Source organism: Lygodium microphyllum, chromosome 11 (genome assembly GCF_053477565.2).
Source record: "Lygodium microphyllum isolate KBCC chromosome 11, Lygodium_microphyllum_v1.1.10, whole genome shotgun sequence".
Lineage (NCBI taxonomy): Eukaryota > Viridiplantae > Streptophyta > Polypodiopsida > Schizaeales > Lygodiaceae > Lygodium > Lygodium microphyllum.
Genome location: NC_141145.1, coordinates 89,231,367 through 89,244,379, shown reverse-complemented (window position 1 = coordinate 89,244,379; position 13,013 = coordinate 89,231,367). Strand labels below are relative to the sequence as shown.

Below are 13,013 nucleotides of genomic sequence, written 5' to 3'. Positions count from 1 at the left end.
TGGGAAAAGCCCCAAATTTTTGGGCCAAGATTGCACAGATTTCAATGTAATTGACTCATTCAAGAAAAAACCTCACTTGCATTTGAGAATCCCCAAAAAATTTTATGAGGCCTACACATTCGATGTCTGCAATTTCTGGTCCAAAGAACACTGCAATGTGTGTCGGGCACAAATTTGGAAGAAACCCCAAATTTCAAGACACAGATTTTTATCTGTGCTTGTAGGTGTGAACGCCCGGCAAAAAAGAGGTAAAAGAAAAGAAGTAAACAAAAAAATGGGTTGTTTACCTTAGCCAAACGCCCGTTACGTGGAAGATTCACCGTCACATCACGTGTACAGGACACCCGTCAGTCCCGTCACGTGTGCAACTCGTCAGCAGTTCAGTCGTGCAGCTCGCTCATCGCCTGCAGTCGTCATGTACAGCTAGTCACGTCTCTAAACCGTGCAACGTCTGTCGTCAGCGTTGCCACACTACAGCTCCCCCGTCCGACTAGCAACACATCAGCTACCTGACAACTGACTGCCTCACGCTTGCTTGTCAAGTCTGAAAACAACCTCACCACCTGCTCACCTATGACAACTCCTGCTCGAGCTCCGAGAAGTACGAACACCTCAACCACAGCTCTGATACCAGTTTGTAGTAACGGATCGACACGAAGATCGAGATAGTAGGTGTTCGCTACACGCGAAGAGACAGAGAGTGAGAGAGAGCAGAGCAGAGAGTGTGCACAATTTCAGGTACAGAGTGACAAGTGTACCATTTTAGATTTTTTAGATAGATATATATATGTAAGTACAAGTGCTAAGGGTATGTTCACACCGGAGTACATTTAAAGGCACGAGAGCCTTTATTCCCAACAGAAGGAAGTACCGACAGTAGGGTTAGCAAGGAGCATAGTACGGGGGAGTTTCGAAAACGGGGGAAACGGAAACGGGAAAAACCGGAGTTTCAGAGTTTCGGCCAAATTTTGGAAACTGGGAAACAGCGTTTCGGATTGTATACTAAAATAAATATAGTATTATGTGGATATGTAAATATATCAATGCCTACAATAACATGTACCCAAATTTCATATAAAACTTTTGAGTCCGTGTTATATAATTAAAATCATGATTCATTACACATGTCACGACGCACGAGCGAAGATTGAAGGGTTAAGACTCAATGGTTGAAACTTAAGACAGCTTAACACAATTAAGACTCAATTTTCAAAACTGAAAGCAACAAATGATTATAATTTATGACTCCTAAATCATCTATGATCTAAAGAGTAGTGAAAACTGACATCAAGAACAGTGGAGACTGACATCAAAAACAATGGAACAAAAATCAAGATGCATAATAAGTGAAATCAAGATACAATGATACATGTAACTATGTCATGTGAATAATTAGTTAAAACTCCAATGTCCAGTGAGCACTGAGCACCGTGTACTAGTCTCTAGACTCTAGTAACTACTGAGTAATAAGTATCAACATCAATGAAGGACTGGCAACTGTAGTCTGGATAACAAGGCCCAATGTCTTTGTTGGGAACGCATGCCAAGTGGTCCTTCATGCGTGTTATGCTCCCTGAATTCTCCAATCCACATTAATTGCACCGCTGGAGCCCTTGTATCCAAGAAGAAGAGGAAGAAGAAGGAGGAGGAGGAGCAGGAGCAGGAGCAGGAGCAGGAGTAAGAGCAGGAGCAGGAGCAAGCAATAAAGGCTAATGGGGGGAAGAAAAAGAAAAAGAAGAAGAAGAGAAAGAGAGAGGAAGAGAAAGAGGAAGAAGAAGAGGAAGAAGAGGAAGAAAAAGAAGAGGAGGAGGAGGAGAAGGATGAGGAAGATGAAGAAGAGGAGGCGGCGGCAGCTAGAGCCGAAGTGCCCTGAAGGATGCCTAAACGTCGGTTTGCCGTTTCCATTTCGGTCCGAAACGGCCGGTCCGTTTCGGCAACTCCTCCCTATCTTAAACATTGTTCAACACTCCAGTAGGTGAAGTATTCTCCTTTTCCTCTCATCTATTCTCTCATTCTACTCCAACTTAACATCCGTTAAATAACTTTTCCTTTCTCCTTATCTCTATATCATCTGTTCTCACTCTCTCATTACTCTCACCGCTCAACAATATCAACCACTTCTCACCATGGCCTCTCATGGCACATCCCCCGTTTAAGGCTTCTATTGCAAGTGAACCCCAGCATATGGAGAATGTTTGTTTGACTTCTCCCAATCATGAGTACATGCATGGGCATCATTGTGATGCATCTTCTCCCTTCATGCCAAATGCAAACTCATCCCTTGTAGCAACTCTACAAGCACAACTCAAGAAAATGCAACAACAACTCACCAGTCTTCGAACTGCCCACTTTCCACTTGTGTCCACACACATGCAAACATTCCCTCTTCAATTCAAAGTAATCCCTTTAAAGGGGAGAAGGAATATGATGAGATGAACATTGACTCATGGCCAGCCAAGTGGATGGCCTACTTTGATCTATATCGGTTGCACGATACACAACACACATCAAATAGGTATAAATCATGCTTTGAGGGAAAGTGTACGCTTGCCCCAAGCTCCAAACTTGAGCAAAGTTCCAATCCGTTTTTAGGAAGCAGTTTGTAACGAGCGACTGGATTGAGAACTTTCACAAGTCATTTGAGCTTGACATGGGGAAGAAAACCTTAGTACATGTAATCATGAGAGTTCAAGGACCTTCTACAGAAGACGAAGGCCAAGGACAACCCGCAAGCACTCCTCTACATGTATTACCGTTCTAGGTTGCTATCAAAGTACCAAAACAAGGTACTCCACAAAATCCTCTTCACTCATTGGTAAACATGGACCGCCGCCTACTCAACAAGACAGAAATGCGGAACACTATCTTCATCATCAAGGCCGGATCATGTGTTGTGATTGACCTTGAGACCCTCCCCAACCATTTAGTACCAGAGCCTTCTACATCGAGATCAAAGGTTTGAGAGTTTATTAGGGACCTTCCACAACAGCATATCTGGAAGGCATGCTGTGAGCTAGTCATCAATGGAGTGATCCCAACATGTTACCAATGGTACCCTAGCAAATCTTTGATTTTTCATCTACTCACTGTGAGGGTACTAGAAGAAACTCCATGGGACTAACTGCAAGGAAGGCTGCCATCCCAGAAATTGTTATATCCCTCTTGTTATCTTATCTCTCCCACCCTCCTAAACAACCTTTTGAGAGGTATAGATATCCTTGATGTATCTCTTTAGCTCCAGCTTTGCTGTTAAGCCATTGTATTCCATTGACTGTGAATAATATAATGACACCTTTTTATGCAAAAGAAATAGGCTAGGCCAGGCTAGGCTCAAGATCTATACAGCTTACCATCCCTTACACTTCTAGAGGCTCAGGCTGTCATCAGGCACTCTACAATGCAGAAACTTAACACATTGACCGTACAGTTCATATGCCTGCAAAAGGCCAGTAAAATCTTTACATGCAGCCTAATGTTCCTAAGATACAAACTTATTAATTGCTTCTATCCATGCAGTCCTCTAAAGACTTTCAAAATTAACTGCATGGCTAGCAAGCAATAAGAAAATGTCTTAATGTAGGAAAGGCATTCTAACGTCCAAGTCTCAAAACAAATTATCAGTGCTCATTCTTGTGAAGCAATCACATACTATGTGACACTTCTCAAGCATTTTCGCTCTATGAAATGTGCCTTAGTATATTCCAGTTGTATTTAGTACTTCAATAAAGTATTTCATTAGAACAAACAAAATATAGAAACAAGATATCCGGTGCTCTTTCTTTAACTTGATAGTATAATATATACATGCATACAAATAGAAATTGAGAGCAAGATGGTCTTCAATCAGGAAAAACGCACACACGTGCGAGCACACACATACACATGCACATGCCCACACGCACACATGCACGTGCACGCACACGCACGCACCCCCCAAAAAAAACCAAACAAAACAAAAGGAACAAAAAGAAAACAAACAAAAGACAAAAACCCAACAGAAAAGTCTCTGCCAAATGTGCATTGAAACTAAGCTTACAGAGGACATGAAGTTAAAGTACTTAAATCTGTTCCAACCTTGTCCCGTTGTACATTGATAACAATCACACTTGATTTTCCTCGCAAAGCAGAGTTCTTGTGCTGGACACCAACCTGCAGGTACCGGCATGTTCTTCCATGTATCAGAATACATACATGCAATTGAAATAGCACCAGTACAGAACTCCTTACTCCATATTGCATTCAGTTACAACACAAACTTATCCACACTTCATTCAATTTAATTGATATTTGAAATTGATCTCAGTATAAAGGAAAACCTTCTTTTCTCTGAGAAACATAGGCAAATACCACATAAGCATACAGATGTCCCTATAAGTTTGTAAGCTCTGCCCTTATGGCATGTATGTGCACTTACATCACACATGCTACATGGATCTAGCAAACTTGAAGAAGCCAGGAAAAGAGCAGTGAAAGATGCGTACGATATATGGAACAGGTGCATCCAAGAAGTCCAACATTTGATAAGGAAGTATCTGAGAATCAAGGAGCAACAAACGAAGATAACAAATGTGACTACAGAAGTCACAAAAAAGAGAGACTTGTAAATGTAACAAGATGGTAAATAATAGCTTGCTCACCGGTAACATAAGACTCTGCCACTGGAAAGGTCGGATCAAAGGTATTGCTGACAAGACCACAGCTGAAAGCACACCCTACTCAAGACACACAAAAGAAAAATGAGATAAGAACCCAAATTAGAGCAATAAAAATCATTGTTAAAAGTTTTACTTCTGGAAGTCCTTTACCACTCTGAAAAGTGCAGCGAAAAAAACCTTTCCATGAATCATTTGTTTTTGGCTCTTGCTTTCAAGCCATAGTCAAATGGAAAGGGAAGGTATAAATGGAACAAGACCCCTTTTCGGAATAGGACCAAAGGCACTAATTGTATACGGGAGCATCATGTCACTATGACTATTGAGAAGCTTCACAGCATAAGATGATACGAGGCCCAAAATATATATCTACCTCAACATAGCAGTGCACAACACAATCACATGCTTAAGAAATGATTTAAGTTTAGGTTTTCACCATGTACACCCTAAGATAGCTTCATCACACTATGCATGTTTGTGGAATGGGAATACGAACAGCATGATTTATGGAACATATTCCCAAGTTCCTAAAGCCATGGAGAGCACTTCCAAGTGCCTATGTTGCAAATATAATTGTGGAAATCCTCACTTGATTGAAAATTGCTCTATTCTGCTGCTTGATCTACCAGCTTAGCTGCTTCAATTTGTAAGCCTAATGTGGAATCCAATGCAATACTGTGTGTATTACAAGTATGTGCATATGCAAGAAAAGACATAATCAAAGTGCTAGAAACAATCAGCTTGTGCACATGATGTGACATGAACATCTGAAAAAGTGACAAAGCAGAAGCAATCATTTTACTTTACATTAGCGATCACACATATGGATTACTAATGTAGAGTATCAAACTTTTTAAGTCCATCTTCATAGCAGTACGAGTGTCCAAAAGCGTCTTTACACTATATCTTGTAACAATAGACTTTTGGAGAGTGACTAGGTCACTAGGGCTGTGGTTAAGACAGTAGACTTAACTAGAGTTGCCTTTCTGAAGTTGCATTATGTGGAGTTGCCTTTCAGAAACATAAATTAAGGTTCTTCACATGCACATTTGTCTAATGTGGAATGTAATACAAGAACTTGTGTCTGTTACAAGATGTGCATAATCATGAAAAGACGTAATCAAAGGGCTAAAAAACAATGAGTTTGTGCACATAAATATCTGTAGAAGCGGCAAAGTAGAAACAACTGTTTTACTTTAAAGTTTACATCCATGATCATGGATATGCGTGGATTAAAAGAATAGAGGAGTATCAAATTTAAGTCCATCTTAGTGGGTATGAGTTTCCAAAGAGCTTTAAACTCTTTCTGTAATGATACTTTTTGGAGTGACTAGGTCTGCGGCTAAGACAGTAGATTTAACTAGAGTTGCCTTTCTGAAGTGCAATTAAGAGGAGGCATCTATCAGAAAAGTAAGTTCACTTCTTGCAAAATGGAGTTATTATTTAAGGGACTGAGTTAGCATTCACAGTAAGTCAACTATAAGTAAAGCATTTCCTCAATGAGTGATATGCATAAACAAGAACCATTCATCAGGAGGGAGGAAGCGTCAGGAAAGGAAGGGAAGAGGAGAGGAGAGGGGGAGAACATCTGATGGAGAAGAGCATTGTCCCAGCATGCTGCCAGCGGTCATACTTCTATGGCAACAGTTTCACAAACAAGTCCTTGTGAGAAATAATACATAGTTTAGATGCCCAAATGACCACATTGTTGAGCACGATGATTGCTTCCGCTCAGAAATGTGTTAAGAAAATAAGTTTGAAATATCATTCATCCTACATTTTTACAGGTAACAGGTTGTATTTTATTACTTCACAAAAATAGTTAGATGTCCTTTAACTCTGCTTGAAATTTGAGTTACATGCAAGAAACTATTACTTTTATCACCTAGGACTATACAGCTGCAGACAATGACACTATGATCAGTTTGCAAAACCGAACAACTACCCTTTGAAACCAGCCTTCTCACTACAGAATGATGGATACTGCAATGCTTTTGGAACATGATTCTTGCTCTTGACTAAAACAAATAGCAGATTTATTTCAAGAATCTTACCAGATTTGGACAAACAACAACAATCTGTTTCTCCAATAGCACACCTGCAAATAAAGCCAGCACCTGATGGAGACACAGGTGAGACCCATGATGTAAATGAGAAGTAGCAAGTCTGAAGTAACCACTTTTTCAAGCGTACACAACAAGCATGACACACGTTCGTTGCAAAACTAAGTCCAAATTCATTCATTGTCAGAGTCTTGTACACTAAAAGATTCTGCTGCAGACGTCAATCAAAGACCTCCATCCATAGCTTGCTGGATGAAAGCTATATCATACGCACTTATAATTTGCACAGTACAAGACATGTTTTTCAAAACACTGCCATACAATAGATCACGTAAAAGGTGTCAGTCATGCAAACATCAAGATCTCTATCCCCTTCCCCGCTTAGCAGGCAGGACAGCCTTTTGAAAGATCAAATTGCCTTTCAACCACAGGATTATGCCAAAGTTTCTAAAAAGACAAACATTTATACTTATATGGGATATCTGTAGATCCTAACGGATATATAATATCAATCTATGCCAGAATACTTGCTTTAATTAATTGATCTCTACAAGCCTGCAGACTTGCAAGTTCTACAAGGATTCAAGACAAGGATGCTGTGCCATAGTTTGGAATGAAGGAACAAGAAAACATGCTTGAATAATGCTACTAAATGCTTACATTCTCTAGGGACAAAACCCTGCACACTGTAGCAACTGTCCAGGTTGATAAAGCCAAAGCTTCCTCCGCAGCAGTTAATGCAGCTTGCATCTGTGTTCCAAAGCGAGTAAGAAAATAACAACTGATACAACTAGTACATGCTTTCAAACAACACATTCACCTACCTCAACAACTTCCAGGCTTGTTCTACACATCCTTAAATCCAGTGTTCTTCCTCCAAGAAGTGTTGGAGTTTCATCAGCAAGCCTCATAAATTTCAACGGCCGCAAGTGTTCCAAAGGTTGAAAAAGGAGTGATGACCCTCTTGCAGGTATGGGAAGTTTGTGATATTTTTGCAATATCCGTAGAAGACAATTGTCCACCTACATAAAGATGGTGTAAGTACTACATGGATCTAAACATGTCCTTTGAAGAGGAAAATTTCTGAAAATTCTATTTCAAATAGAATGTATCAGCATCACCTTCTTATATGAGAACTCATACCTTTTTATCATAATTTTCCATTTTCAATTTCTCTCTTCCAGAGTGAACTATTTACCTCGGCCCAGGTGTCCATTCTTGATTCAAGGTAATAATCCTGCCCTGAAGATGATGCCTCTTCTGTCCCTTCATCATCCTCAGAATTGATGCTTTGCCTGTGGCTCTCGACCATACTGCTCCAAGCAATACGAACTATGTTTCAGACCAAAAAATCTTGACAAACTGAAAAGTAAAAGGGCAAAAATGTGTGCTGCGTGTTTTTTGAATGCCCTGTTTACTTTTCAAGCACAACTGACACTCCATAGAGTTGTGCATATGAGGGAAAGCCAGACTGGGGAAAGAAAGAATAAGCCTCGAATGTCAGGCATGTAGCTATTCACAAGCAGCTAAGAAAGGAAAGGAATCCACAAGATACCTCTCACAGATTTGTGAAAACCTACTGTTGCAATTTGAATGTGCTTCCTCACACACTCCATCAACACACAGGTTTCAGCATTCATATGCTGTACCGTGAGCACTCTCTTCCTCCTACATAGTACTCCCATCTGCTTGTAATCCTCAACCAACCTCTTCCATCTATCCATCTCCATCTTTCTATCAAATTGTTTCTTTCTCTCTTCAATCAACATGTCCTTTGGTTTTTGGTCTCTTTCCCACCTCTACTTCGAACACATGTCCCCTCTTATAAAGCACTGCTCCCATTGCCTTCCGAATACATCTCACAATTTTGTGACACCTTGCAGTTTTAGCTTAGAGGCAACCACTTTAAACACTATGATGTATTCTTCAGACAAATTTTGTCTAGATCAATTAGTCATGCAAAAAGCATTTTAGAACTAGTTTACATTCTTTCTAATCACAACATTGATACCTCAAAACATCCTGATGAGCTACAAACTTGCATACCTGTTGACAGAATCAACACTTTCAGCACGATGGATCCTTGAAGTCACTGTCTGTGTATTGCTTTCACCTTGAAGGTTCATATATGATGCAGTTCCTTGGTTGTTGCTTGTGCCATCTTCATCTTCAATTATGTTCAAAACAGGCGGGGCTTCTCCAGTGCTCTGTTCTTGTACTAACAAACTCTTGTTTTCTGTGTCATCAACTGAAAAATCCCTATCACCTTTTTGGAACCTTTCTTGTATAGCATGGTTACTAGGATCAACATCCTTGATGAACTCCTGTCTACTCTTGATTACAGGGTCATCAATCTGTACGGAGTCATGCCCTTCCATCCCTTCAGGATGCACCATCTTCACAAAATCACCATTTGATTTGGCACCATGTACAGAGGCATTAGCAGCATCATTACTTCTTGAAATACTTACGCCATCCTTTGAAGAGTGAGAAGGTGAGGTGAAACCTTCATAAGTAACTTCTTCACCTCCATTCTCCACAGAACCAACAGTCATTTCATGAACGCACTCTGTTATGCGTTCGAGACGCTCTTGTGTAACAATGCTGTAAAAAGCCAAAGTAAGAAAACATTTCATCAATATAGCTATGAAAAAAGGACATGCTGAAGAAAGTCATCACAATAAAGCTACCTACTTCCTCCCTCCCTATTACATCAAAAGACATCTACATGGGCACCAGCAGCACTGGTCACAACCTTGGATCCTAGTGTGACTTTCCACCATAAGCTCCATCCATCTTGCCTTTCAGCCATGGAGATCAGGCTGATCAGAGAACAATGTGAGCGAACGGTGGTCTATCCAAAAAATGAATCACACATTGCACAAATGACAATGCAAAACTTTAAGCGGTGTAGCATATTTGGGCATCGTTAAGGTTATGACTCTTGAATGTAATAGGTTGCCATCCTGATATAGAGTAGTACCTAGAGCATAATCACCAGCATCCTTATGAACCTCATAAGGTTTATTCAAATCTATGATCTGCAGCATCAATGCAATGATAACCAGTCATTTCAATGTTTGGATACATTAATCGAGCTCAACCTAGAGACATCACTGCAGAAATATACATGTGCTTTGTGAAGAGGATACAAGTGCTAAAAATGAATGTGAAGAAGCTGAAAATGTCATTGCTGACAATGTAAATGCTGATAAGTTGGTGACTTGTAATACTATAGGAAAGGATGTGTGGCCTATGCGTTATAAAGATGATGAGGCCTCAAGTTTGATACCTCAAAGTTACTATTCCCATGATCATTGGGCCCGCGCCACTAAAGAGACAATAGTGAAAACTTGGAGAGCTCGAGATTCCATGTGTTGCTCTCATAGACCATGGGTTAGAGATTAATGTCATGGTCAGAAGTTTGTATGAAGATGGGAAGTGACCAATGGATGTTGACCATGGATGGAGAATGCGGGCAGCCAACAACTCACTCCACCTCTAATGTGACTCAAATGGCTCTATTTTGCTGAGAGAAATTTAGAAATGGCTGTGGTATGAGAGACTACAAAGAGAAATTTCAGAGTTTCATCACAAGAAAGGCTGAAAAACTGCTGCTGCCTTGCTCAAACAGCCATGAAGTTGCCACCTATAGCTTAGCACACCGGAAAGGCTGCTGTCCCCCTCCTGTATATTGTCGCCTCTGTTGACCTAAGAAATGCATTACATGCTGATTAACCTCTTAAACAACCCCAAAACTTGCTGCTGACTAATGAAAAATCCAAAAATGGTGTGCAATTGAAGAGGGTTTCAGTAAAACCCTAATTTGGGAGGATCCATCCAATCTATAAATAGATTTGCTGCCCCCATTCAATCTTCATCCCTTTGTGTCGATTTCTCACCCTTGTGTGCAGATTTCAGCCGCCAATCTCTCTCCATGTAGCTATCCACCCTTCGCAACTGCTACCACTCCACTTGCTGCCCCAGCTGCTAGTGACTACCCCTAGAGCTACCGCCCAGTGCTTGGAGGTCTTCCCCTTGTTGTGTTTGGTGCTGATCAGCCATTGCTTGCATCCTCACCACCTCCAATTACTTGCGTTTGACATCATGCTACCCAGATGTCATGTGACTAATCACTCTTCTCCCTCTGTGTCACTATGTCTACCTACATTTAGCATCCTACTGCCCAAGTAACAATGTTCAATACCCTTCATCAAGCAACCCTCTGTTTGCTATGTTTGTGGCCTTCAAGTGCCACCTGGGTCCTTTTGCATCATCACTGATTGCATTTGGTTCTCCAACAACATGTGGCATCATTGTTTTGCAATTTCCTCTCCTCCAACAATCTAACTGGTGGTCACAACCCTCGGATCCGTCTTCAGTGGACATCACTCTTTGGCACTACTGCTCTACCCTTGGGCACTCTATACACTCTTACATTCATTTACAATTTTCATTCACTTCAAAGTTGTTCTTTTTCTCTCTCCTTTTTGTGTTTGTTTCTATATTTGAGTTTTGAGTTTTTCTTTTAGGGTTTGAGTTTTGCACGTTTGTGTCTATATCATTGTGTTTTTGTGGTGGTCGCACACTCTTATCTTTTCTCAATGCAAACCTTAGCCACTACTCCACAGTTTTCTTCACAAGGTATCAAACAAATGCTCTTGTAAAAGAGTATTTTGTGGATATTGTGGAGGCTTGGTTTTGTGTGAGGCAAACGAATGACTCATAGCCAAATCACGACGTCTTAGACACCTTCTCAAGACCCCATGATATTTTATCAAGCTTCTCTATCACTGGAGGCCTTGAGGAGGCATTATGGACTCAGTGAGGAAGACAACACCCCACCTTCACCTTCACCTTCTTTGCTTTCTCCTATTCCACATTTCAATCTCATCACAGAGGAGGAGTTGGAAGAGTACTTGCGCATCACATATAGTCGAATTTACACCCTCCTACCAGCTTTGCTACTCCATCCCGACTAGTTGATGAGACTGGACACCTCTCCAATCATGAAGGACATAAAACATTGGGACGACGGGTGACCCATCTCCTTTATCTTAGCCAAGCCCAATGTCAGGTTCGTACAACCCCTTTGAGTCATATGAATCGAAATCATCTCCTATTTCTCCTTTTGGTGTTTAAGATCCGGATGATTTTCTGTATTTAAACTTCAATAGAGGGGGCTCTCGAAGCAGATATCCTTCATCAAGTATATCTATATCTTCTGTTTCATTTGAGCGTCTAAGCCACTCTTCTCAAATCCCTCCCATCACAACCTCTTCTAGCCCACACCTCAATTTCCTCTCTTCTTCATTCCAAAACCTTGGATTACACTCCACATCTGCATCCAGCACACTCGGAGTTGAAACCTTTGTCTCCACTCCTAGCACATTCTCATTCTCTTTTCCATACTCACACTTTCCTACCACTTCACATTGCGATATACAATGCCACCCTTTAACGTTGTACCATCAATTATCCTCAAGCGACCTTGCACCATGGGGCTTTGTTATAGCACATGCCACCCTTTACCACAGGCTGATATGCCACTTCCTCCTCTAGTGGATCCCCCTCTCATCTTGGTGAGAATCTGGTCCACGATGTTTTAAGGGACTTCCTTGCATGGAGCAACTTTCCCCTCTATCTTAGAAAAAGATGTTGGAAAAGTCAGGTCACACCACTTGTGTAACCCTTCTCGCAATACTTACGTGTCCAATTGACTTCTTTGTGTCCCTCCCCATATGGATGGCATGCAAATTGAAGGCCTCGTACTTCTCAACAATCATGATGCCAATGGAGAGAGAGTGACAAGTGAGAGAGAGGCTTGAGAGAGAGAAGCCCAAGGGATAGTGAGAGGCTTGAGCATTGAGCCTTGAGAAGGAGAGGGAGAGTGAGAGGCTTGAAAGTTAGAGAGAGAGGGGGTTGGATAGACTTGAAAATCCAAGAGAGAGGGGGTGGGAATTGGGATTGGCTTGAATCTTGATAGATAGATAGCTTGCTTGAAGAAAGAGAGGCTTGAGCAATGAGAATGCTTGTTGATTTGGTGTGGAAGGATGGAGGGGAGGAGCAACTTTTATAGGCTAGAAAAGAGGGTCCAAAGTGGAAAAAGAGAGAAGACTCAAGAGTGTGGAAAAGAGCACCCAAGGCTAGGGGCCTAGGGTGGCAATGGGCATCCAATGGCCCAACTTTCCAAGTGGCAAGTGGCAATGGAGTCCAAAGTGTGGCATGCGGACAGAAACAAGAAAAAACATGCAGTATTTGACTTTGACCAAGTGCAAAACGTGCCAAACAAGTGGCC

General features: G+C 41.2%; 1 protein-coding gene across 4 annotated transcripts in view; it reads right to left on the bottom strand.

Moving 5' to 3' along the window:
• Nucleotides 1-13,013, bottom strand: part of LOC148029059 (uncharacterized) — a 70,505-nt gene that overhangs the window by 18,741 nt on the left and 38,751 nt on the right. For 3 of the 4 annotated variants that reach the window (XR_015692363.1, XM_087687813.1, XM_087687814.1), the window contains exons 7-14: nt 8,762-9,319; nt 7,914-8,028; nt 7,540-7,737; nt 7,376-7,465; nt 6,707-6,769; nt 4,638-4,712; nt 4,482-4,532; nt 4,075-4,149 (exon numbers count right to left, since the gene is read on the bottom strand). Coding sequence is in view for 2 of the 4 variants with exons in the window: in XM_087687813.1 (XP_087543939.1) it covers nt 4,075-4,149; nt 4,482-4,532; nt 4,638-4,712; nt 6,707-6,769; nt 7,376-7,465; nt 7,540-7,737; nt 7,914-8,028; nt 8,762-9,319 (1,225 nt within the window). In the remaining 2 variants the exon portion in view is untranslated. Of the gene's footprint in view, nt 1-4,074; nt 4,150-4,414; nt 4,533-4,637; nt 4,713-6,706; nt 6,770-7,375; nt 7,466-7,539; nt 7,738-7,913; nt 8,029-8,761; nt 9,320-13,013 lie in introns of all 4 variants that reach the window. The other variant, XR_015692364.1, reaches the window with a different exon arrangement.